The following is a 19,075-nucleotide window of genomic DNA, read 5'->3' as shown; positions in this document are numbered from 1 at the left end:
ATTTGCATGCAATGAGATTATTTTATCAGTATCCCTTTGTCTATAACAATCAGTACACCACTGAGAAAAATAGGCAAATGTCTATCCATAATATGTCTGGAATGCCTTCTCTTCAGAAAAAGCTTTTCTCAGCAATCTGACGACTCATAGCTGTGCTGGCAGTGTGTTTCCCGAGTTTATATTTTCTATTTTCAACAGTGGTTGCTTTTGAGCCCCATGACATAGTCTTGGAGACTGCCAAAGCCAGAGGTAAGAGTCTGATTAAACTTTTATTGACAACTTTGGCACTCTTGACTTCAGGTGAAGATGTGTTTTCATTTATGAAGCTCTGTGGTGCAGTCAAAAATCTGCAGCACAGGATTTCTGAAAAACACCTCTACTACTTCTGCTGACTTGCACATCCTTCAGTAAAACACTTTGCTTCTCCTAATTACCATCTCTATAAATCCAGGCTGTTTGGTTATGCTTTATAATGCTTTAAGTAAAAGTAATTTCAGAAATGCATAACAGAAATTCAGCAGGCAGGTCACTATCACGATGCCTCTGTTTTTTGTACAGTTACCACAAGGGCCCACAGAGGCACAGTTCCTGCTCCCCCCATACCCTCAAAAAAAGGTCAGTGACCCCCAGTTTTCCTCTTTCTTTGACTGACACAGCAATTCTTCATCTAAAAGCATCACAGTTATGTTACCATACCCTGTGCATGGTAACAACAGGGCTGCTGGAGAATCAAATTTAGATCAGGGTCAGATAGCAGATACACAAACAATAAAACCTGGCTGAGAAGCATTAGCTGTTCCTTGCCTCCAGCCACTCATTTGCACTCCTCATCCAAGTATTTCTGAAAGCCTCTTCACATAAGATTTTATGATATAATGGTTGTTTCTGCAAATTACATTCACAGCGTCTGCTGCTAGAGGGTTCATTTTGATTTTGCCTCCTCCTTTATTATAGATAATTTCATGGAACTCTTTCCCAGCCTAAAACCAGTTTCAGCTTTTGCAGGTGTCCATGCTTCAAGCACAGCCTCACCAGTAGGTACAGCTGGAAATGGAGCACTTTGGTAGATCTGGAAGTTTCCTGTGGCCCCTTACGTGTAGAAAGGGTTATCCAGGAAGGCTGAAATCCACCAGAGAAATTTCAGGGAAAACTGCATATGGAGAGTAGAAAGCAGTCATTTTTTGTCTCTGATTACACTGTCTGAACAATATCCCTGTCTCCATCTCAATGAATTTGGCATTGCTGTACTAAGCACTGGTCAAAATCACTAAATGCTCTCCTACATTAACTTGAACGTATCAGAAAATCTGTGTACTGGGTTGCAGGTCTGCATGGCTCCCAGAAGATTATTTGTGATATCTATTCTTAGCTAAGCACAGAATTTCCCAAACTCTGGTTTTATTTTTTACATCCAGCAGGAATCACTTTCCTTTCAACATTCCACTGCCAAACAAAGTGGCATAAAATGTGCACCATGCTGTGCTATCAAACCCAGGGTGTGACTACTGATCTCTTTCTACCACCTTTCATGGGCTTTGCTGTGTTCTTAGCAGTACTTTAATTTCTTTTAATCTATTCTCTTATCCTGTGACAGGTTATTTTCAACACATACTAAAACCAGAACATCAGAGGAACAAGTTTAATGAATTTGAGTTTAGTCCAATTAATAAATTCAGCCAAAGAATTCAAAAAGGAAAGCTTTAAAAATATGAAAATACATGTCTATTAGTATTTTCAAAGTATTTATTTTGTGAAATGCCACATTGTTCACATTGACATTTAGAAAAAATGAAGCCATTTGATAAGTGTTTTCATTTAGAAATTACTTTATATGAAAGAAGGTTTTAAAAGAAAGAAAAAATATTTTAAGTACCTCCAAATTCAACAAAACATTCCTGATCAACAATAAAGTGTCAGATAATCTAAAAACAAATACCAATTTAATTTTTAGGATAAAGAATCTCCTGCAAACAATTATTTGTTGACTTACTTTCCCCTCAATATTTCCTTGTGGTTACAACCCAGTAAATCCTTCAGTCACCCAGCTCTGCATCATTCAAATAATTTTCTCCTTTCATTGATGTTACTCTAAGTTTTAGAAACTTCAAGTGAACAGACACTTTTTAAAAGAAATTTACTCAGAAAATGACATCTCAAGACATCTCACGTGTACTTTATCTCTCAAAACAGCTGACTCAGCAGCAACCAACACGATTTTCAGCACCTGGCACAGCTGTCTGTCTCAGTACATAAAAAATTTAAAGAAAACCAATCAGCAGTTAAACTGACCATAGTTAACCACAGTCCTTTCTTCTGAAAGGCAAGAGATGTGAATAAATGACCAGTGTGGATAGTCTGCTCTTCCAATTTTCCTTTTGGATGTTCTTTCTCTATGGCCATCAATTCACACTAGTTCTGCTTGAGGATTTTACTCTCACCAGCTATCTAAAATTAAAATCTTGCTGTTTATTTTCTATGTCTTCTTCTTTTCTGCTTATTCAGAGGAAGACAGATTTATGGAAGGTGTGGTCCCAATGGAAGAGATAACCACCTCCCCAGCCTTATTCCCAGGAGACAGTAACTCAATGCAAGTCAAAATTATCCCTACTGAGAAGATTCCTGCAGGCACACCTGCAAGGACAAAAGGAAAAGGCAAGTGAAAAATGAGTGACACCTTTTCTAATTTATAACATTCCTCTATTCCTGTTCACAGCTGTCTGAGGAGTCGGCTTTTCTCGTGGATATGTAGAATGACACTATTTTGTCCCTAAATCTAGAGGTTACATACAATACAGGATGCATAACACTGATTGCCCTGGAAAGGGCAACAACTGCCAGCTGACCAGGAAAACTCAACTAACTATTAATGAACAGCCTCCCACTATGAATTAACAAATTTTAGAAGACTGTTGGTTGATAATAGTTCAGAATATGCACTTTTGGACAGACCCCTGAAAGAAGAGTTTATTCTACCTTCACAAGTCTAATCTTTGCATTTGTCTTCTCCAGAGACAAGCCCTGCAAGGGATGGCCTGAGCATAGCTTCCTCTGGAATAGCTCTGGACCTGGGACTGTCTGACAGAAGACCTGCAGGAAAAGGTAAATAAAGGGTTTTTTCCCCATTACATCTGATGAAATATTCAGTTACCTCTGTATTAAAAGCAGGTATGTATTACATATAAAGGTTATAGTTATTTTAAACCATATATATTGGTATTTAGAACAAGAGGTGCAGACATCTGCAAGAGCTTCCATCACTTTAGCCTCTTCTGCCAATTAGCTATCAGTAACACAAAAATTGCTTATTAGTAGCTTATAAGTACATTTTTCCATATAGTGCAGTACCTAAAATGAGCTCAGGGAATGTTTCCCCCTGCTCTTGTTTGCAGAAAGTAATTTAATCACGTCTTTAAGTTACTTTGTTTTACTGGCAGCAGCAGCAACAGCAATAATAGGAAATTCCCTGCTCTTCATTCCAACCTTTTGCCAAAGTCTTGCCTGTCAGACTTTTTCTCACCATTTCTGATTCTGTTCCAATTTCTGCTCAGAGATCCCAAGACATTTCAGACCTGTCATGGCTATAAATCCACTCTCAAGGACTGTCCCATCCATCTTGTTAGGCTTCCCAATGGAGAGAAGCAGCCCTGGAACTGGAAAAGAACAGACATGAAGAATCAACCCCACCTCTCACCAAACTGGAAAATTTGATTTTAAACTACCAGCTTTCAGAGAGCACAGATAAATGCATGAGCCTGTGGTTCATTCTGTGAATTAACATGAATGAGTCAAGACCCAAGCAGGCACATGTGCGAATTTCCTGTTGGAGACAGTAATCCAGGACTGACCCTGGCAGAAGCAGGGAATCAGTCTAGAGCTGCAGAGGGGAAGATGGGATTACTCGAAGGACAAAGGAGGATGCAGACTGAACAGAAGCCCTCCTTCCTTCTCCTGCAATCCAACCATCAGCCCCTTCCATCTGTTCCCTGGCAAAGTTCCAGAAGAGGCCCTCCTTTTCCTCATCTGGAACACTGTGTTCTTTCAAATCTTATGAATAATTCCCACAATACCAGTTCTTCCTGAGTGGGGGAGCCACAGGGACATTAGTGATGCCAAAACCTCAGCAGCACAACAGCTATTACTATTAACAGATCACTCCTGCATTTGGTCTAAGGGCACCAAGCTCAAAATGGACTGTATTTCAAATGAAAACACAAAAAATACTGTTTCCTCCAGCAAAACATGGTCACTGCCCAGCTACCACTGTGGAAGCACAAGAGGTTAGGACTGTATTTTCTGAATTACCAAGACAGAAACCACTGAATACTCAGCTGGGTTTAAATATTAAAAAAAAAAAGAAAAATTAGCTATGAAAGATTACAAAGGACTGCAAAGTATTCTCATTGCAATCCAATTTGACTTGTATGTTCTATCTTCATAGGGATTTCTCTCCCTTTTAAGTATTGCCTTGCCCTTCTGTTGTCTTGCTCAGTCAGCAGTATTCTAAGAGCCATAATTCATGGACTGAAGTTGTAATTTAGAGATGGTAAAATGTTGTCTTTCAAAGTTTCTGATAGCTCTGGAAACATTTCTATCTTCACAAGAGAACCCTCAACCAATGAAAACATGATGTATCAAATAACAGCTTTGCTTTGTAGTGTGCGAGCGACTGACCTTTCTGCAAGAGAGAGGACGTGGAAGAGTGAAGAGGGAGCTGCCCCAGCTTGGAGAAATGCTGTTCTGTTTAACTGAGAGATGCCCAGAGGAATTTGAGTCTTACGGTTGCTATTGTGGCCAAGAGGGAAGAGGTCATCCCACCGATGCACTGGACAGGTGTGGGCTCCTCTGTATGTGCCATTAACTGTGGGTGTTATTGGGGTGCCCATGGACCAAGAAAGATCAGTATATCATTTTTGGGCATTGTATAACTATGTATCAGTAGTCAGGTCACATTTTGGGGAAAAAAATCCACTTAAATAAAACATGAAATAATCTAATGTGACTAAATCACATTCTATTGTTGCATCAATGTTTTGGAGAGGACTTACTAACTCAGTTAAAATAAGAAAGGAGAATGATGGGAGGTAAGCAGAGCAGGAGGAGGAGTACATCAAATGGATAAGGGTCACTGTGAAACTTGGCTACGAGGTGGTTTGAAAAGTGATTTATGAAGAGAAGAATTAACATCCACTCAGGGCAAACTGTCCTTCAGAAGGGAGCAGAGCTGGAGCAAAGTCCTGTCAGAGTTGCAGCCAAGAGCCAGCATGGCTGACAATGAGGGGCAATGTAGAGAATTCCACAAAACAAAAGCTCTGAGAGCCTTGTATTTATAGCTAAAAATCTCTTCCTCTGTGGAAGGTTATAACAGCTGGGGCACATCAGGTCTAAGTATAGCAAACACCTTTTTCCTGCACTCACACACAAATAAAACTGCCTACCCATGAAAAATTGCACTAGATGACAAATAATTGTGAGCACTCTGGTATTCAGGAAGAGCGACTATTTTCCATTTGCTTCTACTGCGTATTTCAGATGCTGCTTCTCTCATCGCTGCTGTATGGAGCAAGTTAAGAAACTTGGATGTCATGCAGAAAGAAATTTGAGGTCTGAAGTTGTATGTTTTGATCACATGCCAAAATGTAAGTTTGTGTTAGAGGAAACTCTCATGTCCTGATGACAGTGTATCAGCATGATAAACTCAATGACACTATGACAGAGCTGCTAGAGCTGAGTATGGAGACAGAAATATTTAGCTTACAAAAAATTAGCAATGTTTACTATAAACTTGAGCTTTTTCCCTAGTTGAGACAAAGGTTACTACACCGCTGTGTATGATGTGACCAGGTCAGGCTGAGAAAATTACAGACATTTTATAATTGCAGACAGAAGTCAGCTACTTGTGTCTTTACATTCACAAATTCAACTAAAGCCAGAAGAACCTTCCACTGCCCACCACCTTGGTGTAAGGCTTTTGTTTAGGTAATTAATGGTGACTTTGGAAACTAAAATTGATGGCAGACTTGAAAATTTTATTTTCAAAAGCTCATCTACTTGTGGCAAATTACACATTAACTGATTTTAACAAACATTAATTTTGAAATTAATCAAACATTAATTGTGAAACTTTTCTTTCAGGCATTGGCTGGAGCACATGTGAGAAGCTCCTCTGTGCCTGCAGCGAGGCTGCTGCCAAGTGCATGGCTTCTGCCTTCTTCAACGAGAGCCTGAAGCTTCCCCACGGGCAGGAGTGCCGAGAGGAGGTCTCCTGCCAAGGTGACCCTGCTGAAAGGCCTCCAACAGGCACAGAAATAGGCACAGGGGGTTCCAGCTCCGAGGAGAGCAGTGAGGAAGAAGGTGCCCTGCGGAGCGGATTCCGAAGAGCCAAGAGAGAGACACAGCATCCCATCGGGAACTCCGGAACTGGGGGACAGGAGGGCAGATAACTACCCACCCCCAGGCTTGGGGAAGGGGCATGTCAGCAGTCAGCCACTGAGTACCTGCCTCCTTATCCTCCACAGGCTGCCTCACACTCTCCAGTACACAAATGACATAATCATAGACTAGGATTAGGTGTTAGGCTGTACTAACTCCTTACTGTAGGGAAGTCAGCACTATGGACCATCTATCTAGGTCAGATATTACCGTAAATCATTATTTGGCAGTATTCTGTATAATTTCACTTGATTTCTATGTAAAACCTGTTATGATCAGACTGATTTTTGTTAACTGTGCACTTGGTTCAGACTGGATCTTACCGATGGTGGCCAAATATTTCAGGTTTTTAATTAAATCAGCATGCAACTACTCCAACTCCTTTTGCAGACATTCTTACTTTACTGAGCTTAGCAGGCAACACACAGAAGAAAAGCTAAAGTAATTACATGAAAATGAGTTCCTTCATTCCTGTCTATAGCAGCATGTGACTCCCTTCTGAAGGCAACAGAAGATCCAAAGTGCTGGACAGACCCTCCTCTTAGAGAAGCCTATTGCCTCCCTGGGGCACAAGTTAAGGACGTGACCAGGAAACTTCCCAGCCTGGTACAGCCCTCAGACTGCTACTCGTTATTGCTCTTCCATGTAGGGACAATGAAATCACAACGTGCAGTCCAAGGGTGATCAAAAGAGACTTCAGCATCTTGGAATAGCTGATCAGGAAATGTGAAGCACAGGTCTTTTTTTCCCCTATCCTTTCAGGAACACATCAGTAGCTGTCTCCATGCCTGGTGTCACAGCCAGAATTTGGGGTTTTTTTCATAATGGGATGATCAGCACAACACCAGACCTGTCTGCATCAGATGGGATCCATATCTCTCACAGGGGCAAGAGGGTCTTTGCTCATGAGGTATCAGGGCTGACTGACAGGCTTTAAAACAGACTTGAAGGGAGAGAGGAGTAATATCAGGCCATGACAAACCTTTAAAGATCCCTTCCAACCAAACCCATTCTATGATTGTATGACTCACCAACATTTCCTAGAACAAAAAATGTTGCTACAAACTTCCCAGTGATTCAGCTGCACTGAAAGGTCTGGATTTCTCCTCCATCATCTTGTTCTACAGGGCTGAACTTTGTCACCAAAGTATTCCTTACAGACCAATGACTGTATCCTCACGCTGGATGCAGAGATGCCACCTGTATTCTTCCAGATCCTGCAGCACTCACTAAACCCCAGCATCTGACCCTGTGCAAACTGAACGGTGTGAGAACAGGAGGTGAAAATGCCTGTGAATGTTCTTGGAAGAGCAGTTTATATTCTATAAACTTCTGGCTGGTGATATTCCCCCCTTCAGCATTTTTTCTACATTAAAAGTGCAAAGGATTAGTACAGTGCAAAAAAAAACCCCACAAAACCCTAAACAAACAAAAAACCAAACATCACCATCCCCCAAGTGCAAACAAACAAAAAAATCCCCCCACACAAACTCCCAAAATAAACCCCAAAGGTGTTTAGTCACGTGAATCCCTCTGGATCCCAGTGGCTAAACCATCAGCACTACTGAAAAAAACCAACAGAACAAAAAGACATTTGTTAAGGGAAAGCAGAGAGGTCAGCTAAGTGATGCAAGAAGTTCTATTTGCAGACAAGATTTTAATTAACTCCCCCCTTATGCTGTACAGAAAAAGGACATCTCAGTACTGAAGCAAAATGCTAAAACTGCAAAATGCCCATTTTTGTCTTATGCTGAGGATGAGATTTGCATTACACTGCAACTTTTATCAGCCTTTTATTATAGGGATGAAAAGTTATTTTACATTTCACAGCATTTATAAATAAATATTGCAATGAGAAAGTGAGATAGATAATGAGCTGAAATGGGGAAAACTGGCCTGTAAACAGGTGAGTGCACTGCAGAGTAACAGTAACACCAGCTCATCTCTCAAAGAGCAGTGCTGCTGCTCTGAACACTGCACCTTAAAATAAACCCCCCTTCCTTTCTGCTAATTATTACTACCTTCACGATTATGCAAACATTCACTCAATAATGCTGAATTTTCTGACTGCAGAGATGTGGACGGATCATTTGATCAATCAGGTAAAAGAGAAATAACAAAATAAATATGCTGTTATTCAGGCAATGTTGTCATTAATTCCTTTGGGCTTTTTTTCCAAGTATCTCTTATTTCAGGAAGAATTTAATGCCCAAGTTGTGCCCTAATTACCACCAAATGAATTGTGTTGATAAAGAGAAGTATTAAATAATCTAGTTATGATTAGCTATTTATTTGTAATCAGAGAGCAGAGCTAAAATATTAAAAAAATGACAAGACGATCAAAAAGAAACATTTAGCATAGCTTTTTTCTTTCTTCTCTCATTCTCATAGTCACTTTACACTGTATTTTTCATAGATTTGGGGCACAGATAGCCAACACCTAGCTGTTACCCAAAAGCAAACAACTAATTTAATAACTACTAATCTAAAAATATTTCCTACTTCAGTATTTTAACTTTTTAAGCACTGAATTCTTTGCCTGTCCCATGGGCAGGGACACTTTTCATTAGACCAGGCTGCTCAAAGCCCCTTCCAACCTGGCCATAAACACTTCCAGGGATGGGGCATCCACAGCTTCTCTGGACAGCCTGTTTCAGTGCCTCACCACCTTCACAGGAAATTTCTTCCTAATATCTAACCTAAACCTACTATTTCAGTTTGAAGCCATTTGTCCTTGTCTGATCACATGCCCTTGTCCAAAGTCCCTCTTCAGCTCTCCTGAATCCCCTTTAGGTATTACAAAGTGCTATAAGGTCTCCCCAGAGACAGGGGAAAATCATGTTTCTCCAGGATGAACAGCCCCAACTCAGCCTGTCTCCATAGCAGAGATGCTCCAGCTCCTTGATAAACTTTGTGACCTCCTCTGGACAAGTCAACTTCTTTCTTGTTTTGGGGGCTCCAGAGCTGGATCCAGTACCCCAGGTGGCGGCAGAGGGGGACAACCCCCTCCCTCACAATGGCAGAGTAGAGGAGGACAACCCCCTCCCTCATCTGCTGCCCACGCAGCTTTGGGTGCAGTGAAGGACACGTTTAGTTTCTGGGCTGCCAGAGAACACTGCTGGGTCAGGCTGAGCTTCTCACCCACCAACACCACCAAGTCCTTCCCAGGGCTGCTGTCAATCTCATTCTCAATCTCATTCTTCTTTCTCCCAGCCTGTGTTTGTGCTTGGGATTGCCCTGACCCCAGTGCAGGACCTCACAACTGGCCTTGTTGAACCTCATGAGATTCCCACAGCCCCACTTTCCAAGTCTGTCCAGGTTTAATAGTAAATAAATGCAGTAGTTTAATAATGATGCAATGCTGTAATATCTGCAGAACAAAATGGGTGTGTAAACTGAGGGCTATTTTAAATGCTAAAAAATTAGTAATTGACATCTAAATTGTGAGCAGTAAAAATTAACTGACACCTTAGAAAACATTGATTTTAAATTTTGGTTAATTTTATTGCTTAAATATAGATTGCACAGTGTGTTCTTACATTTACTGAAACTGGTTCATTACGTACAGTACAGAATATATGACCATTGGAACAACAGACAAATTAGCCCTACTCTGATTTTGGACAACAGGCTATTTCTACCTTTTAAAATTACCATGGATTTAATTTATCTTAAAGTGAACCACTACCAAAAGCTATATTATTTTTCAAAATGACATAATAGGAAAGAGAACCCCAAGCAACAGCTGGAATACATTTAAACTTGGTACCAATTATAACCATTATGACAGTGCTCAATGTGCTGCAGATAATGCAGGGCCACTTTGCATAAGGAGCTTTTAAGTTCTGCAGCTTGTCTAAAGGATGTAAAGAGAAGTGAAACAAAGCAGCTTTGTACTGTACAGCAAACAGCATTCTTAATTCTTTTGGTTTCATTCATTAGCTCATGTAATGATAGCTACCAAAACAATACATTTTACAGTCACTCCCATCTCCCACATGTCTAGAAAGGCCAGAGTGAACCAATTATCAACTTACAGACTCCCTGAATTTCCATAAAGGAAGAAATTAAACAACACGTGAACACAGTGTTACAAACTCTTCACTCCCTGCACTACACCTGCACAACACCTGCATTTCCCAAACTGAGCACTGGAAACATGGAAACCTACCATCACCATAAAGGAAAAATACTTCATTAACAGAACAGAAGATGAAATGCTGAATCTAGTTTTTTCACATGCAGCATTCATGCAACAGATTTCAATCACAGAAACAATCCTGTATTTACAGCACAGTCTCCATACTGCACAAGTGCAAACAGAAGTACATTCTTTATTACTTAGACTCCTTATTTTCTTCTTGTACAAAAGTGCTGAGTGATATTCTTAAAAAAATGACAGAGTGGGTAGGTGTTTTACATTGTATCCCTATGTTGGATTTACTTTTTAAAAAATTACACTCTTTATATAGGCCAAAAAACTATTAGTCTTACCTTAAAAAAAAAGAAAAAAAAAGTGAAAACTAAAAGCTAGAGTCCTATTTATGTGTAGACTGTGGTCTGATCAGGCTGATACGCTGCAGCAGTAAAAATCACAACGGAATGCTGTAGATAAGGGGCTGTTTCGTCATCCACTAACAGCTGTGATTGCACTGTTAAACTGAAAAGAAGGTCTCAATTACCTTTTGAGCTTTGTGAATGCCTTCTGAAAGTCTCAGCATGTCATCTCATAGGTTTAAGTAGCTGATACTTCTCTGATGTCATGCCACATCAGGCTTCTAAATGTAGTCCAGTAGAATACTGAACTACAGTTCAAAAAACTTAAAATCCTTTATACAGTGGGTTTGCAAATGCTCCAGTCAGCAAATTAGCAGGGCTAATTACCCTTCAGATCTTGAGTTATGCAATCAAAGATTAATTTAGGTTGGGACTTCTGAAAGTCATCTAAACCAAGCTCCCGCTCAAAGCAGGGCTAACTGAAGTTAGGTTACTTCGTTCATGTTCATTGTTCATCCAAACCACTAAATTAAATGTCTACATTTACTACAGATATTTGAGAGCATTCATTCATGTCTATGCTGCCCCAGACAGATTCAGATAGACTAAGGGACTTCAAAGTTATTATTCATGGCATCAATGAATGCTGGTTTTCTTTTTTTGCCTGCAGAATTCAGTGAGTCATAAAGAGAGCCTTGACAATTATCATCAAATGTCTGTGATTTACTCTGTCAGTTTTACTTTATTTACATTTGATTAGTATATGCTCAGATACATAAACCTATGAAAGTTACCTTAAAGGTTTGAGAAATGAAACAAAAACAAACACAGAGATGCATCCCTCAAAATGCTTTTGCTTGAAAATATAGGTAATAAATTCTTGATCTTTAAATGGTTTCATTGAGTTTTCTTTCAATTTCTAAAATATCACTAAAAAGCTGTTATAAACTACAAAGAAATGTCTCATAGAATATAGTTTCAGTATTTATGATTAAAATGCCCTCAGTATATTTTCTGCTATACTAAATATATCTCTCCTGTATTTATACTAAAGCAGACAGTAAAATACTACAGTGTTTTCAAAAGTACAGTCTGTAAACCATACATCTTAAGACATGAAATATATTGCACAATTCCGTGCTTCAAGAGGAGATTTCTCCTCTCTTATGCAAAGATTAAATTTAACTTTTCGCAAGAGACACAGGACATATACTGGATGTATCTATCTAAAAAGCATGTTATGTGATGCATCAAAATATACTTAACAAGTGTCCATTAATTCATTCACTGTATTTGAACACATGTAAGGTACTGGGTTCTTTCCATATGTTCCAAACCAAACAAGCTGAGTAGCTATGACTGCATGAACAAGAGGGAGCTCAGGTAGTGCTCCACTGGTTACATGGAATGAGATGAAGCAAGTCAAAAGCATTCTAGTTCAACATAGAATTGAGGTGGTAGAATTGAGGTGGAGAGGAGTAAAAAAAAACAAACAAAAAACCAAAAACCAACCAACCAAAAAAAAAATCCAAACCAAAACACAAAAAAGTTTTAATAGGTTTTTCAGTTACAATATCTCAAATTAAAGGAATTTGAAGCAATACAAATTCCTAGAGTAACTGAAATATTTACCTATATGGCAAGACAAGATTTAAATCTGAGTTTTACAGGTACTCAAATACGAAAATGAAGAAACATGATCTGTGAAAAACCTAACTTAAAATCTAGTACAGAATAAAGCAATTCAAGACAGTTTCATGAATTTGGCTAAAGTAATCTGTATTTGGCTCATCTCCATCATTGTATTAAAGTTAGATACAACAAACAATAAAATTTGAAAACTCATCTTGTTCTTTCTATTGTACTCTACTCTAAATAATGTCCAGCAGACTTCAGAAGACACTTAATACACACAAAGATCTGGAAACTTCATCTCATAGACTGGAACAGAATGGTAATGAGCATGTCCAGCAGTAATGGTCATCGTTCCTGAGGGGCTAGGCGGAGGACTGTGTGAGAAGCACAACCAATATACAGAATTTATAGTTACACGGATTGCTTTTTTATAACTTTACATACTAATAGTTGAGAAACAAGAGTAAACTACCCCCCCATATATATATAGTATACCATAAATAATAAAATACCAACAGCATTTTATCCTAGTCCTGAAATCCTAATGAAATTATTATGCCCTGAGGATTTTTATATTCTTGTCTATATCATCAATTTCATTGATGTTACAGAACTAGCCAAATGCATCTTACTGCTAATAAATACTATTTATCCTGCATAATGATGTGCACAACTCTCTACAATAACATCATGTACTACTTGGGGTACTCAGTATCTGATTACTTTCTCAACCAGATGCAGCAATGGGAAAACAAGAACATCCTGCAATACTACTGATAGACACAGAGATACTGTAAGACACAAGGACATGGTTTCTGGATATTCTCCACTATCAGGAAGATTCAAAGTAGTAAGAAAATCAAAGTGATGAAAAGTACTCTTTTTCAGTGTGATGGTTTTGGCCTGGATAATTTTTTTTTTTTTTACGGTAGCTAGTATAGGGCTGTATTTTGGATTCGTGCTGGAAACAGTGCTGATAACACAGGGATGTCTCTGTTACTGCTGAGCAGAGCTTACAGCATGTCAAGGTCTTTTCTGCTCCTCACACTGCCGTGCCAGTGTGTAGGCTGGAGGTGGACAAGAAGTTGGGAGGGGACACAGATGGGACAGCTGACCCCAGCGGACCCATGGGATACCCCCTATCATATGGTGTCATGCTCAGCAGTAACAGCTTCAAGGAAAGAAGTAGGAAAAAAAGGGCATTCAGAGTGATGGTATTTGCCTTCGAGAAGAGCCCTGCTTTCCTGGAAATGGCAGAACACCTGCCTGCCCATGGGAAGTGAGTGAATCTCCTATTTTGCTTTGAGAGCATATGTGACTTGTGCTTTACCTATTGAACTGTTCTTATCTCAACCTATGGTTTTTCTCACTTTTACCCTTCCAATTCTCTTCCTCATCCCTCTGAGGAGGCTTAAGCCAGTGGCTACATAGGGCTGAAACACCTATCAGGGTTAAAACCCAGCATTCAGTTAAGGTAATTATTTTCTCCCTATTACATGTGTTTGAGATCACTATGACATAACCATCTGAAAATAGCCACAACTGCTTTATAAATCATTCTTCAGTCACAATATTTTTCTTGCATAAAGCCTTACCGGATGGTGAGTTCCAGTATCTGTGCCAGTCTATCATGAAGCAAGTTTGCCTAGGCAAAAAAAAAAATTAAAATTGAATTATCAACTCCTAGATATTGAACTGAGCTACAATGGGTGTGCCAGGCCATACTCTGGTGAGTGTGTTCCACACTGCCACATGTAAATCTAGGCCACATTTCTTCTCAATTTGTTTTCTCACTGCTGCAAGGATACGGAGCATTAAAGATGCATTTGAGATTGTGTGAGCCTGTCCTGGAGTGCCAGGAATTATATAGCAAATTCTGCTGTTGCAGACAGGAGTTCAACAAACATGAAATACATTTAGTTGTTTAAAACATACAGTGGGTTAAATACTGCTCCAGTTATCCCAGAATAAAATAGGAATGGACTGTGAACCTGGATTTCATAGATAGCAAGGAAAATACTAAGGTGAAGAATGTACAAGTTACCCATTACCTTCCAAATGGTCTAGGAACAAACAAAAACACACTTCTAATTACTGGGATCTCCCAACACTGACAGCAGTGGAGACAAAACAAAGAACTGAACTTCTAAAGAAGTAACAGCAGCAGTGACATAACAAATCACCTTCAGTCAGCACATGCCCACTAATACCTACACAGATAACCTCAGTGCTAACATTTTGCAGAAACTCACTTTGGTTTCACACTGAGCTGCGATTTCTTCAAATGGTGCTTTTTGGAATTTTTCAATCACAAGACGCCTTTTTTCCTTTTCCTGTTCTTCAAGTCCATTGTTATCTTAAAAGAATAATGAAAAACAAATAAAGACAAATGTAATCTTTGCCTATGAAGTATAAGGCAGATGTGCACTGCAGAAGCGAACAAGGACTGTGCTTGAAGTGATGCAACCATTCTCAAGTGAAATCTCATCTGGCATAGGTCCTAAAGCAAAATGCAGATAAAATTTCAGGGAAATGGTTTGAGGACCCAATATCCCCCCTTTCTTACTAAGTCTTTAAATATGAGTAACATCCAGGCTCCCTTTTGCTTTATTGCCTGCACTTCTCACTTACTGCATACAGGTTCAGCTTCCCTCCCAGTATTATACTCACAGGTGGCCAGAGTTTTCTATCAGAATTTGGGAAAAGCCAGTTCAACCTCCACAGGCAGACTGAATGTACAAGCAGTTGGAACTTTCCAGCATCTAATGAATTTAAGTACCTCAGGGATTAGGCACACTTGGAAGACTGTCAGATCAAATTGCTGTTTAGAATGTGCCTACTGTTTAAAACATCAATGTTATTCCATATTTTAAACAGGATTTTGGTGGACTGCACAGCATTAATTAGCAATTACTTAAAGTAATATGAAATAAGGAATCTGGATAATTCTGTGTTCTTGCAGCCAGGTCACTTGTCAGAAAAATATTCTTTTAAAAAATCTTAGCACTTTAAAGTCCACGATGTGTAATTTACAACCTATTTTTTGAATGCCCTGAAGACCTGAAAATCTTCATGCATAAAAAATACTCAAGTTACTTCATAAATAATCACTCAATGTAACTTGAATATCTCACATTTATAGCTTTGTCTATAAGGCAAATGTAATAGATGACAGGCATTTCCAGATGCTTTTCATTCAGTCCCATTAACTTCAGAAAATGAATTCACTAACATTACATCAAGATATAATTTCAGAGATTCAGAAATAAATAACTGGAGTTTTTAATAAATTTACTAGCTGAAAAGAAACAAAAGTAAAATTTTATGTTATTCTGGCCTCTCTCCTTTTTATTCAGCAATTCCATAGTAATCGAGAACTATGCTGCACAAACACAACTGTAATAAATCTTACCAATGGCTTTCTTCAAAGCTTCAAAGGTGATTTCTTCAGTATTATCAACCTAAACACAACGAAAAAAAACTCCTTAATCATCACATTTAACATATAAGCTTCTAAAAAATAAGGAATGTTATAAACACAGAAGGCCAAAGCAGCCAGAACTTTTCTGCCTTACAAGTCTCTAATAACTTTATTTGGATTTTCTGTGATAATCAACAGATCACTAATTAACATTTTTAAGTCACTGAAATTAGTGAGGAAATTTTTAACTAATGAGATCAAGGAAAACTTTCTAAATTCTAGTCAAGATGATCTACGGCAACAATACTTTATAAATGGATTTGGATTTTGGCAGAACACTCCTTTAGGTCAGGAATAAGCTGTAGTGTTCCTATACTGGAAAATCTCCGTGCTGGTTCTTAGACAGCTGCTGCCAATAACAGCACCTGCTTCCTTAGAGTAGCTGAGTTTCCAGCTATGTGATACTAAAATAAGAGATGATAGTGGAGTGCAGAGTGGAAAATGGTTACTGCTTTAGGCTAACTTTGTACTATTATGGCTCCAAATAATTTGGTGCTTACATCATAAACACTGGAGTTAAAAGGGCTCTTCATAACAAGCTATGTCTAATGCACTGACAAAATTTGTGCATCTAATGATATGAATATCCATTTGCTGCTGCAGATGTACTTCACCAGGAATTGCTTGGGGATGCAAAATGACCAAAGTGTTTCAATTCATTACAGACCTAGTTTCTATACTAGTAAATATATTTACAGTGAAGCCACTTTCATGGCATTAGGGGAGAATGCTTGGATGGCAGAACAGTGTTCACCTGAACATAACACGGTTTCTTGGCTTGAACTTCCTCACTTCAATCCTTCCAACATGTAAACAGGCAGCACTTTTATTTTTCCTAATAAACACTGTTTACAATGGTCCAATGTGATTTAAGATAAGAGATAAGGTAGCAAAAAGTTCCTTCATCCAGTTCAGAAGATTCTGAATTCTTTCCATTTTTTAATTCATTGGCTTGAACTACTGTTAAGGGATAAGAAAGTAGCTGTTTCCTTTTTACATGAGTGTTATTTCATGAGCTGCAAATGCATGCTTTTCTAACAGGCTTTACTTCATAAGCACGTATTCTCTACCTCTGAATAAATACAAATTAATAAATAAACAGTGAAACACTTTTTTTGTCAAATATTCGTAGATATGGGTACAGATCAAGAGTATTCAAGAGTATCAAGGTGAAATCACCATTTGTACAATTCACATTTGATAAATGTAGTTGTTTATGGCTGCCTTTCATAGTTCTAGTTAACATCCACATTAGTTGCTGATATTACCCAGCATTATACTTGGTTATTAATATCACAGAAGCACTACCTGCATTTACAAGTGCTTTCACCTTATAAATGGAGATAATTATAGAAAAACCCACCTTCCTGAACAGGATTCACCAACAGACTTGGCACCACAAAAAACTCTGAGTCCACTGACAGAAGAATTGCATTTATATTGTATACAATAACAGCTATTTTATGGATGAACAGTCTTCTACCTCAGTGCAGAAATTATACCACACATCATTAATCCTGGAACTTCCATTAAGTAGGTAATCCTCCCAATCATAAAGCTTTATGCTCCTTTTTTTGCAGTTTAGCTCTGCTGACTATTATATATTGTTATATTTACTAATCTACACAGCAAGAAAACCAGATTTCATTCATAGGTATGAAGGTACAGTCAGCTAACTGGAAAATACTGTTTTCTGCTTTGCCTTGTAAACAAACCTCATAAAGCAAGTAAAGGAGGAATATTTAGCTCCTGTGTTTCTGTTTAATAAAATTCTTGTTTTTAAGAGACAAAAAGTAATTCATTATCCAAGACACTGGACCACATTAAGCTGAGAACCCATAAAAAGACTTTATCTACAACCACTACATCCACTTCAAAGAGGTCTGTGTATCAATGCTTGACATAACATCAGCATAACCTGAAATCTGAAATGGAAACTTCTCTCATTTAATTCTAGTTTCAAGAGAGTTGTTCAATTCCATGATTTTAAAATGCATGGTTTTAAAAAAGAATACTAATGTTAAACAGCCCCAATCCTGTGGGGACCATTTAATTGCTTCAGAAAGGTAGAGGTCCGATTGTCTCACTTATGTTTCAAACACCTTTTTATTCCTTCTCCTGAACTTTTATCTGTATCCTTGCTAAAGCAAAAAGCAAAAACTGAACACGAAAGATCATCTGAGGTATCATCAGCACAAAGCAGAAAGGAATAATAATAGTAATAGTAATAATAACGCAAAACACATCACTCCTGTCTACACTGAAGCATGCTCCTTTGCTAAAGCTTAATACTGAATTTTTAACTAACACTCAGCTTGACTAAGTCCGCACATTTTGCTTCATGTCTCCAGGCAGTTTGTGCATGAAGATGCCAAAAGAATCATCTGTACCTCATCTGAGGTACAAACACCTCAATTTCAACAGCTAATCTCCATTGCAGCCAGCAGAAATCTAGTTAATAAAAATCAGCAGAACCTTGAAAAAGATTCAGTAGAAGTAGAAATTTATTTTAAGAAATACTTCAAATGAAGTGTCAAATGATGTGGGATAATTTTAATTATAATGCAGTCTTCCTAAGGGATAATTAACATCAGCGCCTGTACCCTACATATGAACTTTTTGTTGCTGCTTTATCCTTCCTGTGACTTTTAAGTGCTGCATGCTAAATTCTTCTGGAAGGGAACAGTGACACTGGTGCACACAGCCTGCCTAGTGTTTACCTGTCCCACTCAGAGACTGCAGGTCTCCCACTACGATTTTATCTCTCTAGGCTTGTATCTTACAGTCCCAGGTTGTTGAACAAGTCTCTCAAATACTTCAAATAATACAGGGATACAGACGCTGAAATTTATTGTATCTCTCAAAAGGCAAAGAAAACATTTTAGAATATTTACTCATAAAATGCCAGTTGTTCAGCATGTAAATATATGTATTTCAACCCCATATTCTGCAGTACTATCTGTAAAAACTGTAGTGACAAAATACTTGACTCTTTTATACAATAAGATCAGCAGCGTGTCTTTGACAACACAT

At 38.5% G+C, this 19,075-nt stretch overlaps 1 protein-coding gene across 10 annotated transcripts in view; it reads right to left on the bottom strand.

Annotated features, from left to right (window-relative positions):
* Positions 1 to 9,908: 9,908 nt before the first annotated feature.
* The window catches only part of EFR3A (EFR3 homolog A), a 77,485-nt gene continuing 68,318 nt past the window's right edge, over positions 9,909 to 19,075 (bottom strand). For 7 of the 10 annotated variants that reach the window (XM_032133567.1, XM_032133557.1, XM_032133585.1 and 4 more), the window contains 4 exons: positions 15,974 to 16,022; positions 14,814 to 14,917; positions 14,157 to 14,206; positions 9,909 to 11,089 (listed from right to left, as the gene is read on the bottom strand). In XM_032133567.1, the coding sequence (XP_031989458.1) occupies positions 10,972 to 11,089; positions 14,157 to 14,206; positions 14,814 to 14,917; positions 15,974 to 16,022 (321 nt within the window). In that variant the 3' untranslated portion in view covers positions 9,909 to 10,971. Of the gene's footprint in view, positions 12,936 to 14,156; positions 14,207 to 14,813; positions 14,918 to 15,973; positions 16,023 to 19,075 lie in introns of all 10 variants that reach the window. The other 3 variants (XM_032133525.1, XM_032133547.1, XM_032133531.1) reach the window with 2 other exon arrangements.

The sequence above is a fragment of the Corvus moneduloides genome, chromosome 1 (genome assembly GCF_009650955.1).
Source record: "Corvus moneduloides isolate bCorMon1 chromosome 1, bCorMon1.pri, whole genome shotgun sequence".
NCBI lineage: Eukaryota > Metazoa > Chordata > Aves > Passeriformes > Corvidae > Corvus > Corvus moneduloides.
This window is presented reverse-complemented; position numbering and strand designations above follow the sequence as displayed.